The 19,981-nt window shown below is 40.4% G+C and overlaps 1 protein-coding gene across 3 annotated transcripts in view; it reads right to left on the bottom strand.

Moving 5' to 3' along the window:
* Positions 1-5,217: 5,217 nt before the first annotated feature.
* Positions 5,218-19,981, bottom strand: part of LOC104606481 (protein SPIRRIG-like) — a 37,659-nt gene continuing 22,895 nt past the window's right edge. The window contains exons 16-20 of one of the 3 annotated variants that reach the window (XM_010271711.3): positions 18,083-18,391; positions 17,813-17,943; positions 17,637-17,692; positions 17,357-17,503; positions 5,218-7,176 (exon numbers count right to left, since the gene is read on the bottom strand). In XM_010271711.3, the coding sequence (XP_010270013.1) occupies positions 5,998-7,176; positions 17,357-17,503; positions 17,637-17,692; positions 17,813-17,943; positions 18,083-18,391 (1,822 nt within the window). In that variant the 3' untranslated portion in view covers positions 5,218-5,997. Of the gene's footprint in view, positions 7,177-9,393; positions 9,558-17,356; positions 17,504-17,636; positions 17,944-18,082; positions 18,392-19,981 lie in introns of those variants that run through there. The other 2 variants (XM_010271710.3, XM_088889523.1) reach the window with 2 other exon arrangements.

Genomic DNA, 19,981 nt, shown 5'->3' with positions numbered 1-19,981 from the left:
GATAGGGGTGATTCAAATCAGATCCGATCCAATCCAAAAATCCGACAATCGGATTTCAGATTGGATCGTGATCTGATCCATTTGCACCCATATGATCATGAATGAAAAAGAACAATAATTTAAGCCAAAAATAATTTGAAATAATAATATCAAAATAATAACATATAAAACAAAACACCAATAAGTAATTATTAGTAAATATAAAATAAATATATTTGTCATTATAATATTATCTTCAGCAATAAATAATTTAAAAATTATTTTATATAAATTAAAATACGTTAAAAGATTAAATAATGAGAGTAGTTGGACCAATATAATACAGATGTGTTACACCGAATCTTTCCCACAAGCTGTTCACACCATAGTGAGGCCCATCCATGAGAAAATACTAGGGAATAAATTAGAGTATGGTACGTCCCTGTCCATGCTATTTTTCGGATGAGGACCATTCACACACAGCAAAACACCACATTCTACCATGGATAGGACCAAGACAGTCCCGTCCACAATATTTTCACACTAACGAATGCCCTCTTAATCGTTAGGTAGCCAAAATCTGGCCCAAGTCTAAACCAAATCCCAACTAAAACCTCATTCAGATTAACTAAACATGATGACTATATCATAGGCTATGGAACCAATGGTAATGTCCCATGCCAATAATAAAGTACATGGGCCCATAACCATTCAATCCCTTACTATGGACCCCATGTATTTTATGACTGATGGGACAACTTCTTTAGGGCCCAAGTTACACCCCCTTGCACTTGGGTTACCAAAATGTTCCCTAGTCATCATGGGATTGATTTCAATCCAAGAACCCTGCCCTGTTGTCATGAGGATAAATGTTGAAGCCCCGTGTAGCATCCAAATGTGTCGAGTAAGCCTATGTGACAAACCAACAACACAAGAAAAAGGTAACACAATGGCACACAAATTAGTAAAGAGGCATTATGTATTGAATTAATGTGTTAAGTATAAGCACACAATTGATGTATCAAGGGGCCCCCATGCTTAACCTTTACACCTTAGTTCCCTTCTATCTACCTCCCCCTAAAGAGGTAGTTAAACTTTTAGGGTTTTGAGAGAAGGATATAACAAGATTGTAAAAAATCATATTGATAATTACAATGTTGCTATTGGCAGTCCCCTACATGCAAAATACATATATTGCCCACCCAAGACACACACAAAGACACTTGGTTGGCATGCTGGTGGTGTGATCGAAGGATTTGATTCTGATAGCCTCCCTCACTCAATTTGATCTACATCCTCGGAGATTGGCTTCAAATTGATCAGTTGTTTTGCTAGTGAGAGAGGATTCTTCTACTAGTCCATGAAAATCGAACTTCCTAGGGCTTGGGTTGTAGGCTTGAGGATTGTTGATGGTTCGGGGTGTCCTACAACTAAAGTTTGGGTTAAGTGCTTGGAAAATGGCATGAAGGTAGGCCATGAGAAGAGTGGGTTTGTTCAAGTGATATGTTGAGGCCAAGTTTGGTGTGGTTGAGGCTTTGGATGGTGGGAGTGTTGATTCCCATTGTGTGTTTCCCAAAGGTGTTTCCTCAAAAGGCTACTACAAGTATTGGGTCGAGGCCATGTTGGGCTATGATCCCTAATTGGTGTGGTTGGCACTCTCTCACCCCGATTAATTTGGTAGTAGGTGGATGTGTTGTTGTATATGGCCTTGGGTCTTCTTGGTGTCTTCTTCGTTGGGTGCTTGTTGTGTTGATGCTAGTGCAAGAATGTTTTCGATGGAAATGGCTTCATGTTGACTTCCCGATCTGTCCTTGTGCTAGTGTGAGATGTTTGAGTGGGGATCTTCTTTGTTGTTGGTGTAACGCTAACTCTATGGGTGGCTCCTTCCTAATACAACTATATGGCTGAAAGTTGCTTTTCATGTATCTTGACTGTAGTTGTCACTGGGATCATGCAAGGGGATTGCTCATCCAAGATGAGTAAGCTATCAATCTATGGCATGAGGGATGCTTCCACTTGTGTCAAAAACTCCATTCCAAGGACAACTTGGAGCTCTACTCTTCGAGCCATTCCTTCCACTACCTTGGGCTCTGAGTTGATGGCCTTGATCCAACTTGATTGTTTGGTGGTGGTCAAGCCAAGTCACCTTGCCTTGACAAGGGAGATGAAGTTGTGAGTTTTACTAGTATCTATCGGGGCTTGAGTCAACCTCCTACTAAGGGTGATGTCTACATATTTCAGCCCCTTGTGGGCCTTGTTGGGCTGCTTAGATGTGGCATCTTTCTTGACCATGGAATTTATAAGTTGTAAGTCACCTACCCTTGGCACTTGTGCGGGTTTGTCCTCATCACTCTCTTCTTTAACACTAAGTTTGAAGATGAGGGCATTGATTTTCTTATACATCGGACATTTACTGGTCCAATGCATTTCGTTGCAAATGAAGCAAGGCGAAGGAGGTGTTGTGGGTCTCTTGGTGTACTTGTAATTTTGGGAGTTTTGTAGGGGGAGTGTCAACGGTATTAGAAAATCCGATTTCAAATTCGAGATTCAACATAATCAAATCAAATTCAAATAATTCAAATATCTAATCGGTCAAATTCGGATATCCTATTCATATCGAATAGCTAATTGGATTCGAATTCGGATATGACCCAATTTGATTCGATAAATATATGAATTCGATCGATTATTTAATTCTTATAGATAATATATAAAATATTTAAATATTTTTATATAATTTATATAAATATATATAACAATTAAATTATATAAATAATTTATATATTTATATACTTTATATAAATAAAATATTTATTTTATATATTTATTAATTACCTAAAATAATTATCGAATATTCAAATGTTTAATCAAATTCAAATTCAAATATTAATTTTCAATATCCGTCAGATATCGAATTTTCTAATTAGATTCAAATTCGAATATTGTCTTATTCAATTCGAATTCGATCTGTTTACACCCCTAGCTCCTTGTTGTTGATTGATTGGATTGTTGGGGTACAATTGTTTTTCCCAAGAAGAAGTCAATTGTAGGTTACCCCAACTCAAGCTATTGGTACGTGGGCTAGTTGGCTAGTGGTCTTCATCAAGCTTCTTTGCATTAACAAGTTGCTTGGCCACAGCCATGGCTATTGCTAGGTCTTTCACCCCTCGTTGTTGTACTTCAAAATCAGCCCAAGGTTTGAAACCATCCATAAAGTTAAGCAAGAAACCCTCACTTGAAATATTAGAGATCTCAAGCGTTAAGGCCAAGAATTCTCGGATGTAGTTGTGCAACGAGTCCTTGCGTCCAAGGTTCTTCATCTTCCTCCACGCAAGGTACTTAATGTTCTCATGGTAAAATTATCGTTTGGTCTCTCACTTGAAATCGACCTAGGTGTTGAGGGTGCGTGTGTCGTGCTCAATGTCCTGACAACACCTAGAAATGGCAATTTCACCTGTCCCCATGGGGCCCCGCCCTGCCCCACCCCGATTGGGGTGGGTTTTTACCACTAATTGGGGTTCGTTGTAGGTTTGGGGAAAACCCGAAACTCTAGGGTCGGGGACAGGGTGGGGATGGTATTTGTCCACCCCACCCTGACTATATTATAAAACATAATATATAATTATTAATATATGCTAATAATCTAATATATATTATTATGTATTATATTATATTACATAATATAAAATAGTTCTAGGTAGATTTCAAAAAAATAAAAAATAAATAAATTAATAAGTATACAAGTAAGAATGATCAAGAAGGGGCAAAGTCGAGGATGAGGATTGGCTAGGAATTTTAGACTCGTTGGGGTTCAGGGCGGGGAATTTGAATTCGAGGTTGAATACGGGGCAAAGAAGGGGCAAACCCGGTCCCACCCCGCCCCATTTCCATTCCTGACAACACCTATGCCACCATAACATTGCAATATCATTTAAATACATGGTAGTCGTATATACTTGAATCTGTTCATCATGGATTCCAATGGAAGAGAAATATTGTTCAAATTGTCAAGCTCTCGTGCATCCCAAGCACCCAATAATGGTGTTGGTCATCATATCTTAACAGGTGCAAGAGTCGGAATCGACAAGGTGCTGGTAGAGTTTGTCATTGCCCTTTTTACAAGTGAACTCACCCCTCATCTCATCCAACCGTACTTGGAACTTGTTCTCATCCAACCGTACTTGGAACTTGTTCATCATGCCTTGAAGGCTACTTTGGCAAGGGCCAATTTTGAAGTGAAGTTCTTCAATAGTCTCCATGTCGAAGTGAAGTTCTTCAACTCAGTCCCATGTCTCACCTATGATCGCCTTGCAGCATAAAACAGGCATCCCCATACTTGCTACTTCATCGACTGATTTATCCCTCTTTCTTGTTTTAGTTGTGCAGCCCTTCGAGGCTTGAATTTTGGAGGGTTCATCATTTGATGCCTCATTGGTGTTGTGGGCTTTAGACAACCCATGCAGTGTCTTGACGATGCCGTGGTTGCTTTTCATTGTGTCATGCTAGTTGAGGGTTGATCGACAAAGCCCAAGGGTCTTAAGGAGATCCTTCTCTAATGCCAAACGATAAATGTTGAGACCCCGTACAGTACTCGAATGCATCGAGTAAGCCCATGTGACTAAGCAACAACACAAGATAAAACAACAAGATGACACAAAAACTAGGCACGTATCAAAGGGCTCCCATTCTTAATTTTTGCTCTTTTGGTTCCCTTTGGACTACCTACCTCCCCCCTAAAAAGATGATTAAGCTTGTGGAATTCTGACAAAAGGATACGTCAATATTATGAAAAATAAAACTAATAATTATAATATTATCCCCTACATACAAAATACATATATTGCTCATCCAAGACAAACACGAAAACACTTGATTGGCATGCTGGTAGCATGATCTAAGGATTTGGTTGTGACAATGTGGTCCAAACAACCCCTTCTTATTAGATTCTTCTGTTTTAAAATTAAGGATGAATTGCTTATATACCTCTTTGTGAATTCATCTATACATTTTTAAGGTGTTGTGGTTGTTCTTTAATCTCCTTTCGCTATGAAAATGCGACTATTGATGAGCAATCTTATGGTCAACGTGTCAGGTTTTTCTACTTTTAGTTTATTTTAGGATAAAAATATATTTCACAGTTACTCTCATACCCTATCTTTCTGAAATTTGCCCTGACATCCCTTGTGGGGTGATGTCAGACATCCGTCAGTGGATTGGTTCTGGTTCACATGTAATGTATAGCACGTTACATTAATTTTTTTTTTCAAAATCCCAAATGCCTTTTATCAACTCTATGTCAATCCACCGTTCGAGATCTTCAACAATGGAGATAATCGTCAGCAGCTAAGAAATCCGAAATCCAGAGATACAAAACAAACGACCGTATCTGTGTATCAGACTTGGGTTGGTGGTAACCTACGTTACCATCATCTAACAGTAACACTACCTGTGTGCACGAGTGTAGTGTCCGTATGAAAAGAGAGAAGTAGACATTCCACTGCAGAGTGGTTACACCAAATGAAAAGATTTAGACAGAAAGCACTCGATCAGCTATTGTTCATCGCATGAACCTCTGCCGGACATTTTGCCAGAAACAACCGTCCAGCAAGCGTTCATCACACTATACAACATGTTAGTCACCACCTATTTACACCAAAACCTGTAGCTTGATGTGTCAGCAGATGAAGCCATAACCCTGACCAATAAAGTACACCAAAACATGCCCCTCTTACCATCTCATCCAGAAAGCTAAACCATGGTGTTCATCACATGCCCCTTTGATGCTTGTCTATTTTCAGAAAGTGTCCAAACTCAAAGGGAGGTTTGTCATCCTTGTCACCATGTTCAGATGTTCTCAACTCTTTTTTCCACGCCAGCCCTGGTGTCCTGTTTTTGCTTCCCTGTATATATAGAATTCCTCGACAAGGACAAACCCCAATCACAGTTATGCATAAAGAATCGATAGTTATCTCAATTATAACAAAATCTGGAGTTACCAACTGGGTTTCGCTAACCCTATCACCCCTGATTAATGGAAGCTCTCAAGCTCTCCACTGGAAGAGTCCAAGATAGGAGGTGTCCATCAGAATCCCCGCTCAACAACTGCTTTTGGTCACTTGTAAGATGAAGAGCAGTGACAGGAAATTTATGAGACTTGAGCACCTTGTGAAGGACCAACTTATACTCAGGCGCCTTGCCACCCAGCCCCAACACTCCCATCCAATTGGTGGCTGCCTTGCTTTGACTGCTAGCCTCTTCAGAACAATGTACCATGTGCCATACCTTGACAGCACCACTCTGATGACCAGTTACATACCAGTTTGTATCCAACCAATCTGAGAACGTTGCACTTGTCACTGAGACAATGAAATCAGATGGAAGTTGGGAAGTATTGACCACTGCAAGGCAGTCACCATTTATGCTCCATACAGAAAGCATAACTCCTGCTGCTGCTACAATCTCTCCTGTCAGGTCATTCACATAGAGGGCCGAAATTGGTGCAGGGAATTCAGATAGCTGCCTTACAAAAACCAAGTTGCTGAGATCCCACAAAATGACAGTACAATCATCTGAACCACTCACAATCAGCATATAAGGCTGGCTTACATGCATGCATGTGACCTTGGCTGTATGAGCACAAAGTGCACGTTCCAAAAGCAAGCGTTGCAGGCTACGGGGTCCATCCTTGCTAATTCTCCAAACACATACCAACCCATCATCAGCACCAGTAACCAATATTTGGCCATCATGACTGGCTCCTGCACATTGAATCTGGTTGCCCCCATGAAGATTCTCATGTGTAGAGAGGAGTTTGTCTTGATCATAGCTTATAAATCTCAAGCTACGATCAGGGAAACCCCATGCAACATACTTGGTGAAAGTTCTGGGTTTAAGTAAGCTATTTGCCCCAGCCACAAGGATCTTTTCATGGAACATGACAATCTGCGTTATTGAAGATGAATTCTTGCGCACTTCATTTGGAACAAGATGGTTACAGTGTCGGAGTGGATGAGGAGGGAGCTTCCTATCAGTCCGTCGTTTCACATGGGGTTTCAGGAACAACTGCTTTGGTGTCTGCCCAAAATGATTAATCTGTGCAAGTATGGAAGCTTTCATACCAGGGTCTGTAACAGAGTCTATGTCGACACTCCCTTCATATGTATAATGATAGAAAACATTCACAGCATCTTCAGCTGCCTGCGAAACATAAAAAGATGGTAGAACATGGTAACCAAGATGATTAAATAACAAGGAGTATCAGAACAAAATGAAAGGCTGGCAGAAAGTATAGGAAGTACATATTCAATGTAAAATTAATGAAAGAAAAAGAAGGAAAAACAAGACATCAAGGTTGAATATAGAATTTGCAAGAGAAAGAAAAGGTATACCAATTGATGTGCCAAAAATGGGTGATCCTAGGCCTAAACCCAGACCTTCAGAATTTCCAAGCCACCCAAGTTACCTCATGTTTTTGAAATGTCCCCTGGTCTGTATTGGTTGCACATAAAATGAAGAAAATTCCATAGAAAAATAATATTCAATAGGAAAATGAATAACCTTCCAGAATTTCCTAGTGTTTGGATTAATTTAGAAAATAAATCTGAGTGGTTGAGAAATATATGGGTCCCATGAGATTTAATAATAGAAAACAAACCCTACTTTTGGAAAATGTAAAGTGGAAAACTAAAACAATGTCGGTTTCCTACAATTACTACCAACTTTTATTGAAAACATGTATGTATTCCTTGGCCCTTTTAAATGCAGCTAAATACCCAAAAATAGCACTTTCCAGGAAAAGTTCACTTTCCTTCAATTTATGTGCAAGCAAAGAGTCATAATCACTAGGAATAGTTCAAAACAACTAAGAATTAATGGTTAACATAGTTAGATTTGATTATTATCCCCACTTCTGGTTTATGAGAAATTAATCAGATACAACCATGTGGAACTATGTTATGGTCCTCCTGCAATTAATATTTTGTGACCAAACCTATAAAATAATTTTTTAATGATCTTTCTTTCATGCCTTGGAGTTGATACTCTCCAATATCTAAGAACTAGTTATGTCGAGCACATTTCTATGTATTATTTGATATTAAAGTGTCAACTCAACTCAACCAAGTCCTATCTCAATTGTCAATATGTTGGGTGCATTAATCCTATTCTTGCTTTCAATTTACAGAAGGGCTTGACCTTCTATCAATGACAGGTCCTCAAGTCTTCACCTTATGTTCTTGGATAATTACCAACAAGTAACTCTCAATGATGCAGTTATTTGTCTTGGAAACACACGACCTAACTATCTCAGTCAACCTTTTACCACCTTACCACATCCTCTTGGGGCTAGGGCTCTAATCAGGTTGGATTCAGATTAGATCCAGCAACATCAGAGTACGACCTGACTATGAAAATCTTATACCCAAATCCAATCTAAAATCCTATTGGATCTAGAGGGATCATAGATCAGATTGATCCTATCAAATCCTCCGGTTTAATCTGAGTCCATTTCACCTTTTTTTTTTACTTTTTAACAGTGGATATTGCTTTAAATAGAATGGATTGGCAAAACAGGACTCATGTAGCCAACCCCATACAGTTGGGATAAGGCATGGATGATGATGACTTTTTCTTTTTTTTGTTATTTTGGCTTCATAGGGCTACACAATGGGGGGTAGCCTGTCCCTCATATCCATAGCCCCTCCCAACCCAGGTGAAGGTGGGAATCAATCTCAAGTCTGCTATAACCAGCCAGAGACGACCTAAACCATTTTTTGTTTTATACATACGTGATAAATTTATATAAATACATAGTAATTAATTCACTAATCACACACACACACACACACACACACACACAGACATATATATATATATATGTACACCATTTATGTACAAATCCAAAATAATTGATTTGGATCGCAGATCAGGTGTCAGACTTTCAGACTGTTGACAGTCCTAATTGGGGCTACTTCTGGATTCCAAAAAAAATCCCTCCTTTTTGGTAGGGCTTAAGAAACCTAGCAGTTCTAGACAGTCAAATGCTTATCAATGATACGTGTAAGTATACCTGTTCATGGGCCGGGTAGCCCAAAGGGCCGACCTGGCCCATTCTTTGACGGGCTTGGATGTGATTTTAGGCCCACAGACTCAGGATCAGGCTTTATCAAAAAAGCCTGGCCTAAGCCCGAGCCCGGCCTGATAATATTTTCTATAATACAAAAATATAATATATACATAATATATATAATATATATACATATATATTTTCTTTGTTCCTCTTCTCTTTTCTCATGCCATAGTGAGATCTTCAGTATTTATAAAAAACAGAAGATAAAATTTTTATTTTATCTTTAAAGAAAAAAAAAAAGATCTTCACTATTTGTGAATTTTAAGGTCATTTAATATAAATTAGTTTTGTTGTTGAGTAAAAAAATGAAATATCTTCTTACCTCACTTTCAGGCCGGGCTTCAGGCTTTTACATGAGGGCTGGGCTTGGGCTGAAGATCTAGGCCCGATGGTTGGGCTGGGCTTGGGCCTGAACATGCTTTGTTGATACAGAGGCAAAGCCCAACCTGACCTGTGAACAGGTCTAATAGTAAGCATGTATAATTAATCTATTTCATTTTTCTTTATACAAGTTATATAAATAGTTGTTTTTTTATCAATAAAAAGAAATTCCATTGATGAAAATAGAAATTACAAGGGTTACAGTTTATGAGTAGCCTCGGCTACCCCACTACAATGTACTGTATCCACTATTAAGTTGATTTTTCACTCTTACAGTTGAACCCAGAAACAGTGATCCTTGTTTGGCTAGATGGTCTGCAAATCCATTTGCTGCTCTAGGAGTCCACCGAGTTGACAGCCGCATGTCCTTGGATAGGTTTTTAATCCTCTTGATGTCATTTCTGAATAGCCAGGGTGTGCTGTCGTGTTGTTTTAGCCAACTGATGATTACTTTGGAATCCCCTTCCACAACCAGCTTTTCCACCCCCATCTCCTTAGCTTTTTGTATCCCATATATCATTGCCTTCAGTTCAGCTGTAGTGGAATTTCCAATTCCAATGGGACCCGAAAACAGCCCCAACACATTATTTATTTCAGGATATTACATACACATTATAGTATTCCCCAATCGCCCAAGTCACCAGGTGACCTCCTAGGCAATTCAGCGGCCACCTAAAAAGAATCCAAGAAACCCAATTTGGTTTACTGCATAGGCTCAAATTGGAATCTTGATAACATTGGATAAAAAGGTCATCACCCAATGTTGGTCCCACCTATCTAGGGTCTTGGGAGGGATGGACTGGAAACAACCTAGCCTTTGGCATCTTATTTGCACAAAGTGGCTGCTCTCAGACAAGAACCAGCGTCTCAGAAAACATCAAGGACGGAAATCAGTTGAAAATACACCCTAAAAAATTCCTAGCACATAAATCTAATGCAAGTAATATAACCATTAGTCCCCTGCATAGTGAGAAAGGGATTAACTTGAGTATATCGGGTTTATCTTTGATAGCATAAACATTAAGTTGTTTACGTGCACCAAATCTAATTTGACACATGATTGCCAAATGCTATGAAGTTTGCTAACTTGTATTGTTGAGTATATAATTTTTCTACCATCTAGGGATCACCTAGACCATGCCCTGACTTGGGAGGTCATAAGAGCTAGGCACTACCCAGCCGCCTTGACTAGATTGGACAAATTAAGTCTGAAAAGTTAAGACTGCATTTGGTTGCAGTGTAATCTTATTTCCACTAGTACAAATGCACGAGAGTGCACATGAAAAGAATTCAAATTCTGGTTTAATTTTGTTTTGAGTTTTACTTCATTCTGTTTCAGATCTTATTTTACTTTATTTATACTGCAATCAAACAAAATAAGATAAATTTGAAACAAAAATAAATCAGAATTTTTTTTTGGAAAAGGTAAAGTAATATTTATTGAGAAAGAAATACACACCAGAGGCTGAGATCAGTCCCTGAACAGGCAGACTGATCTATTCAGCAATTACATATGCCATCAAGACAAAGAAAAAAGTACATCTGACACATTACAGTTTCTAAAATCTGCTGCCACAGACAACCAAAAAATCAGCTTGCCCACTAACTTCTGAGTTAAGTCCTCCAGACTTGGAAACTTATTACTGAACACCCTTCTATTCCTCTCGGTCCAGATACACCAAATTACAGCACTTGGAATCATCTTCCATAAAGTCTTCTTTTTCTTGCTCAAGCCCACAATATGCCAGCCGCATAACAGCTCTTTTACCAACCTCGGCATCACCCAACAAACATTCAAGGAGCTGAGGAAGTGGTTCCACAGCTGAGCAGAGAATGGGCAGTGAATACACAAATGATCAGTAGATTCAGCACTGCACCCACAAAAGCTGCAAGATAAGTCCGAAATCTGAATTCCCCTGCTCACAAGGTTCTCCTTGGAAAGGCATTTGTTAAGAGCCATAGTCCAAACCAGGAAACTGGCTTTAGTCGGACTAATGGGATTCCACACTTGCTGAACTGGGAAATCAGGAGCACCCCTCCTACAAAGCATAGCAGCCAAAGATTTAACTGAAAACATCCCATCAGAATTCCACTTCCAAAGCTGCTTATCCTCCGAGCTATAATCCAACTCTTGAAACTGGAGACAGGTCAGGAGATTCAATTCCTCATCCACCTCCCAATCAAAGAGATTTCTTCGGAAAGAGGGAGTCCAAAGAACTGAACCACCAGAAGTACTATAGCACTCAGCAACTGAAGAAGCCTCTTGGTCTGAAGCACACTGGAAAAGGAGTGGGAAGGACTCAGCAAGAGGAGCATCAGTACACCAAGAGTCCTTCCAGAATTTGACCCTATTACCATTACCAGCCCTGATTGAGATCCCCCTGGCCAGATCTGGAAAATGCTTCATTATCCCTTTCCACAAAGAGATACCCCAGTTAGGAGGGGGATCCCTAGTTCTCCAATTTCCCCAACTCACACCATATTTGCTGGCAATAAGAGACCTCCACCAAGAATCAGATTCTACAGAAAATCTCCAAATCCATTTACATAGAAGGGCAGAGTTAAATTGTTTCAGCTTCCTTATACCTAACCCCCCTTCAAATTTGGGGAGACAGACTTGATCCCAACTCACCAAGTGCACTTTTTTCTCCTCCTCCCAACCTCTCCAAAGAAAATTCCTTTGAAGCTTTTCAATCTGATTTGCAACCTTCCTAGGAATGGAAAACAAAGATAGAAAGTAGATACTCTTAATTAGAGTACTCTTAATTAGAGTCACCCTCCCCCCATAAGATAGATATTTAGCCTTCCAAGAAGCCAACTTCCTTTCCAATTTCTCAATAATTGGGTCCCAGATAGCAGAGGAACCACCACTCACCCCAAGCGGGAGACCCAAATATTTGACTGGAAGGGATGCAATCTGACAAGCCAGAATACCAACACACTCAGCTAAATTGGATACCTGTCCAACTGGAATAATTTGGCTCTTATTCCAATTAACTTTCAGACCTGTAATCACTTCAAACCAAGAGAGAATCCCAAGGATTAACTCGGCCTGAGAGGGGGACGCCTCCACAAAACATAATGTATCATCTGCAAATTGAAGAATATTCACTTTCTCTCCCCCTGGCACCATTGCAAAACCTTCCCATTCTCCTAACACAGCAGCCTTCTTACAGAAAAAAGTGAGGATCTCCATAACACATAAAAATAGGAGGGGAGATAGAGGGTCTCCCTGCCTAAGACCCCTGGAATTATCAAAGAAACCTGCAAACTGTCCATTTACCAAGATTGAGACATTTGGGGAAGAAATACAGACTTTAATCCAATTCCTCCATTTCTAACCAAAATTCATCTGAAGAAGCACAATGTCTACACATCTCCGATTAACATGATCATAGGCCTTCTCAATATCAAGTTTACAAATCAAACCCGGACCTTCTTTTTTCCTGGAATGAATGTGTTCATTTGCAATAAGAACTGAATCTAGCATCTGCCTACTCAGAATAAAAGTAATTTGGTTATTTAAGATAACACTACCAAGAACTGCTTTCAATCTTTCAGCAAGAACTTTAGCTAGGATTTTGTAGAAGCTATGCAGCAGACTGATCGGCCTGAAATCCTTAATATTCACTACACCCTCAATCTTTGGAATGAGGGTAATAAAGGTAGTGTTCAGACTTCTGCAATGAACCCCTCTCCAAAAAGTCCTGGAAAACATTCAAGATATCTTGTCTCACCACATCCCAGCATTTAATGTAGAAAAGATTTGTAAGACCATCTGGCCCTAGAGACTTCTCATCAGCCAACAACTTGATAGCTTCTTTAATTTCCTCCTCAGAAAAAGGTCTCTCAATGAATGAAGACTGCTCGTCACTCAACTGGTTAAAAGAAAGGGATCTAGGAAAAGGTCTGAAGGACCAAGATTCCTTATACAGCTTCTTGTAAAAGCTAGTTGCCACAAGCTTCATATCAGTCTCAGTGATACCCACCCTGCCCTCTCCTCCAACTTGGTAATTACAGGAGCTCTAGCTTTGGCATTTGCCATTTTGTGGAAATAATGTGTATTCCTATCCCCCTCTTTCAGCCAAGCTACTTTGGCTCTTTGCCTCCATTTAATTTCTTCTATCACTACCAATTTGTCAAACTTCAACTTAGCCTGGAATCTTTTTAATCTAAGCTCCTCAGCAATAGGGCCTAATTCTTCAACTGTGTCAATCCCCTTTATGGTACTCAAGAGAGCCTTCTTCTCAGTATCTAGACTCAAACTTTTCTCCAATTTCCAAATCTTTAGTCTTGCTTTAATGGCCTCCAATTTCTTTGCTAAGATGAATGAACTAGTACCCCCCCCCCACCTGCAGATCCTCCCAAACAGACTTCAGCAAAGGAATAGGAGAATCGTCCTCAAACCAAGCATTCCCTAATTTGAAAGGAACTTTTGCTCTCACTCTAACACCACAAGCCAGCTGAATAGGAATATGGTCTGACACTGGTCTTGGAAGGGCAATCTGCTTCAACTCCGGGAAAATATCTTCCCAATTAGAAGTAACCAGAAACCTATCAAGTCCCAATAGAGTAGGAAGGTCTTGATTGTTGGTCCAAGTAAACCTGTTGCCATGAAGGGGTAAATCTTGAAGTTCAAATCTGTTGATAAAATCAGCAAATTGCACCATATCCCTCGATCTTCTCCCACTCGAGCTTCTCTCATCCTCAGAAAGAGTGACATTAAAGTCCCCACCAATGACCCAAGGAACAGCAAGACTTCCCCCAGCTACCGCCAATTCCTCCCAAAACTCCTCCCTCCAGCTTCAGTCATTAGGGCCATACACATTAGTAATTTGACACACATTACCATCTACAAGTTTCAAGACAAGGGAAATTGAAAAGTTTCCAATCTGATGAGAAATCAAGCTGCAAACTGTCGGGTCCCACATACTCAGTAACCCCCCTGCACTACCAGCTACCGGCTTTAACCTCCACCTAACCTCTCCCTCCCCCCAGATACTTCTAACCACTGCAGCCTCCATAGTTTTCAATTTAATTTCTTGAACCAAAACCACTTATGAACCTGAATTTTTCAGAGAATCACATACTACAAGCCTCCTTCTCCCTGACCCCAACCCCTTAAAATTCCAATATAATATCTTGAGCTCCATAAACAAACTAAAAACAACAGAACACTTGGCACTTAAGCCTTTCTCCAAGCCTGAATTTTTCAGAGAATCACATACTACAAGCCTCCTTCTCCCCGACCCCAACCCCTTAAAATTCCAAGATAATATCTTGAGCTCCATAAACAAACTAAAAACAACAGAACACTTGGCACTTAAGCCTTTCTCCCCCCCCCCCCCACCCCTCAAACTCCCCTCACTACTGCCTGCTTTATCTTTGAGGTTCCACGTCAAACGTAGCAATTCCCTACTTCTTTTAGATTTATTACCCCCCTGTTTTACTGCAGCTTTCCCCCTGGCCAGACGCATTCTTTTCTCTACCCCCTCCAAGTACTTGATTGTTTCCTCTTCCAAACCTTCTAGCGAGATCCCCAGAAATTTTCCCAATCCCATCAACTTAGAAGAAACCCATGAAGAATCAGAAGCACTTTCAAGCTGCTCCCCTACCAGATTCAGTTGATCCAATAACAAATTGCTGATCTTCTGAGGCAGCACCCCTATCAGTTACACTGAAAGAGCTACCTTCCACCTGTGACTCAGCACTCTCAAGACACCACCACCTAACACTTGAGAACCTGCAGCCACCATCACTAACGGATCCACCTCCAACAGCTCATCTTCCTTTCTCAACACCACAAGCTGGTTGGACTTTTAACTGAACCTCGTCTTCCAAAGCAATCGATTGGGACGGCAAAGACTTCACAACCCTTGGGCCGGTGTCCAAAATTCCCCCTCCACCCTTCTTCTCCCTACGTGAAGCAATCCCCCTTCGATCCTGAGAATCCCGAGGCTCCCTAGTACCCACACCCTGATGACAACATCCAACCGGAAGAGTAACTTCTGGAAACATATTCTCCCATCTAGCAGAGGGGGGACTGGGCTCATTAAAATCATTGAGCCCAGGCCCAGTTTCTAGGTTGAAAGGTTGATGAGCCGGTTGGGCTGGGTAAAGTGCTCCAGGCCCAGAATCTTCATCCAAAGTATCATGGGCCCCCTGAGACTCAATTAGGGGAGGCTGGAAGACCTTCTGATGACTCACTGGCACAGGATCTTCCCTAGGTGCCAACTGGAGCTCAACAAGACACTCTCTAACTAAGTCTTTAATGGCTTCAGCTCCCAAAACCTGCCCGCTGCCCCCCAGATTTAAATTTCGAATCTCCTTCACAGTTGGACCCTGGGTGAGCCCATCTGGACCATTCAAAGTCGCCAAGATCGGACGGCTCAAAGGATCCCCCAAACCTGCGTCATCTTCTATATCATCGGCCACCGGAGAAGCACCTCCCGTCACAGTCTTCTTGTATCGCACTGCTTCAGAAAAACAGGGGAGCTCACTTTCGCCACAATCTTCCAGGACCAAGGTTTTGGAGCAGTTTGAACACTCCTTGTCTTCCTTCTGGACATCGCAGGACGGCTCTTCTCCACCTCTCCATCTTCGAACAGACGGCAGAACTTCTTGCAAGATCTGAATAGTGAAGACCACTTCCCCCGCCACCACTTCAACCTTGTTCGGGATTTGGTTCCCCCTGCGGATCTTCATTCTTACCCACTCACAGGTCGCAATCTCCAACAGGGAATCATCCGTCTCTATGAAACCCCCGCAAGCATCCCCTATAGCCCTAATGACACTTAGGCACCAGAGCAAGAGTGGAAGGCCGAAAACCCTAATCCAGCACGACTCCAGATCCTCTCCAACTTCGAAAGGGTCAGGGTAATGACATCCCGCACTCGCCCCCCACCAGTCCAGCAAAAGGGGATTCCTCCCCAACTGCCAAGGACCTTGCCTTAGAACCCATTCCACACCAGTTCTTGGCAGACAGATAAAGAGAAAAAGTCCATCCGCCATTTTCTTCACTCTCACACCCCCCACCTCCCTCCAGAAACTGTTTGCCCACCTCTCTACCTCCCTAATCTCCTCCCCCCAACGGAACCTGCCCACCAAGCAGTTCCTCAAAAACTCTTCTCACATTCACCCCTCGAGGATCCGTAGCAACCACCCTTTTACCATTAACCCACTTCACCTCCGACCCCCCACGAGCAGGCCAAATTCCCGCAGCCACCACTTCACTGTAAGAAAGATTGCACCTAGCCCTTCCTTCCATCTCTAGTCTGCAGTACCAGTTGGAGGCTTCCCATCTTCGCTTCCCTCCACCTGATCTACTGTAAGAGACTCTACGCTCCATCAAAACTTCAGATAAAATACCCTTCACCGTCAAGACAACATGATCCCTGCTACGATTTCCACCGCTGGAAAAAGATCGCCACCGAGGTATGCTATGCTGGTCAGGTTTTTTTTTCCGGTTTTGGGTTTCTGGGTCAAAGGTGGGGAGTTTTTTGTTTGTTTTTCTGGTTTCTGGGGAGAAGAATATAATAAAATGCAAATACTTAAATTAACTATGGAAGAAATACTTTGTATCCAAATTGCATAAAGAAATTATAAATAAATACCTAAATCATTTGTACTACCATAGTTTTACATCAGTGCAAATTTATTTGTACTGCAACCTAAAGGAATGAATGTTCTTTCGGGAGTGGAAGTAGTGATTACTTATAAAGAGTATTTTCTACTGGAAAACAAATATCCTCACCGTCATTTCAATATTTCCTTTTATATGCATCAAGAAGCCCTATGGAATATAACTTAGTTTTTAATAAGATAATAATCACAAAGGATTTAAACAGAAAAAAAAGGATAGATAACCACCTTCCCTCTCTGCTTATATCCAAAGATAAGGTCTATCCAGTGATGAAGATTTTCTGAAACATAATCTGATTCCAAAGCTTGCCGGTGCTTCCTGATGAACTCTCTGGCACTACCTTTGGCCCATGGGGGCAATACAACATCACCAACCTGAGCAAACATATGAATCTCAGAGAATGAAAAATTGTTGGGATTTTGTAAGCAATGGTGCCTTTTTAACTGCACATTGCAGAGATGTCAATAAGGTGTCAAACTTAATCATGAATTAACAGGCCGAACTAACCTTCTCTCCTGACTGTTTCTCCCCCAAATTAAGATTAAACTGATTTTCCAGGAATTCTGGCAAGTAAAAAAATTCTGGAATCAGTTCTTTCACGTCTGATGTGTTACCCTTCCCTGCTGCACTTAGCCATGTGTCCCTTACACTATTAAAAAGACGGTCTGCATGGTCAAACTGACCTCCTTGTAGTTTCTGATTCTCTGTACTGAATGGTGGAAGACGCAAAAGATAGAAAAGCACAATTCCAGCACTGGAATAATGTGAACCATAGTGAAACTTTGGAACATCCGGGTCATCCCAGCTCTCATATCTAAGATAGAGAAGGAAAAGACAAAAGAATATTAAGATAGTCTCATCATAAGTTAATGTGAAATGGAGATCTCACACAATGCCAGTAAAACAACTAATAAATGCTCAACTCAACATGGTGGATATATATTATAGCCAACCTTTTCTTGAATTCTTCCTCCCCCTCAGCTGTTTGGCATCCCATTGGCTTGTCAAGTTTACGGAATGTTTTGGGATCATCCAAGTTCAAAGTTTCACTCGCATAATCTGCAAGAACCCATGGGAACACTGGATACTGTGTAAGATCACTATATCCACGTCCTGCTAGAGTGTTGAGGTACATGAGGTATTGGAAATTGCTAATTTCGCCATTCTGCCACCTCTTTGAGAAGGACTTCGCCATAACCTTGAAAAGACGACTTCCCTCATTCCCTTCTTGTTTTGATGACCCTGAAATAGTTGTGTCTAGCCTGTTCCACATGGTATTATGAACATATTACAACCTTATGTACCACAATCAAAAAGGTATTAGAAGAAAAACATGCAAGGAAGACAGAGAACGAAATAGAATCAGAAGAATATTAGATCACCAAGATAAAACTGCATCTCCTACAGCAAGTTCAATATACATTGCAAGAGCTGTTCATGTATATTGTGTTTAAGATGAGTAAAACTAAAAGAAAATATGTGCAATGCAAGGAGAACCATAGTATAACCAGGATTGGAGACCAAGAGATATCTCAATATGACATGCTTCATTATTTTGGTTCAATAAATGATAACAAGGGAGACATGGAGGATATTGCCTATTGAAATATAGTTTGAAAGACATATGGAGGTCATCTAGGGTGCCATGTGATAGGAGAATACCATAAGGATAACATAAAAGTATTATAAAACAGCTATAAGGCCCAATGTTAAAATCGTATCATTCATATCGAATCATCCATAAAAAGAGATGAATCGTACAAATAAATCATTTTTTTGCAAACATCGAACGATTTATGTATGAATTGTAGATTTAAATCGCAAATCGCAATTTATATGCGATTTGTACGATTATTTAAAGAGTGGTTTCAAAAATGAAAATACTGTCATAGCCCCCTTTCAATTATATGTAAAGGGGCAATTATGTCATTTTATATAAATATTAAATGGAAATTCAATAGCCCATGGAATGAAAGCTCTTTATGCTGAAAGAAAAGGTTGGGTGGGAGGAAAAACCCCTCCAGGACTGTTGCTGTGTAGCATGAAAGCTCTAAAGCTAAATCCTTTCAATTGCTGCTAGTCTGTTCAAATTAAGCATTTCCTCTAAACTGAAACCCTCTTTCCTAAAGCCCCTATTACCTGAAACCCTCTTCTTTTAATGCAAGAATGGGTGCTCTACCCCATTTATTTCTTTTATTTTTTATTTTTTTACAGAAAAGAGGGCTCCGCCCTATTATTTTCCACTTTTCTTTATATGCCAAAACAGGGACTCCACCCTTCATTTTCCCCTCTTTCTTTACTTTTTTCTCAGAAAAACTTTCTCCTATTTTCTGATGTAAAATACCATTTTTCTCCATTGTTTTTAACACAAAAACAGGGGCTCCGCCCAGCTATTTTCACTCTCCTGTTTTGATGCAAAATGGAGGTTTTCCCCATTTTTTTCCATCATTTTCGACACAAAAACAGGGTTCTGCCCTACCATTTTTCCCCCCTTTTCTTTAATTTAAATCAAGGTCTCTTTCCCATATTTTCCTATGCTTTTGTATACAAAAACAGGGGGCTTTTGCACGACTATTTTCCCCTTCTTTTTCTCTTGATGCAAAACAGGCACTCCTCATTTTTTCCATCATTTTTTACACAAAACAGGCGCTATGCCCTATCATTTTCCTCCTATGTTTTTTTATGCAAAACAGGGGCTCCACCCCAATATTTTTTCCCTTCTATTTTTCCTTGTTTTTGTATTCTTTTCCAGGAAAAAAGAGCACCTAATGTGTAATTAGATTTTAGACTTTAAAATAAAAATGTGTTCATGAATCATGATATCTTAGTTTAGACTTTAGAATTTAATTTCT

This window comes from Nelumbo nucifera, chromosome 6, assembly GCF_055504915.1.
Source record: "Nelumbo nucifera cultivar China Antique chromosome 6, China Antique-T2T, whole genome shotgun sequence".
Taxonomy (NCBI): domain Eukaryota; kingdom Viridiplantae; phylum Streptophyta; class Magnoliopsida; order Proteales; family Nelumbonaceae; genus Nelumbo; species Nelumbo nucifera.
This window is presented reverse-complemented; position numbering and strand designations above follow the sequence as displayed.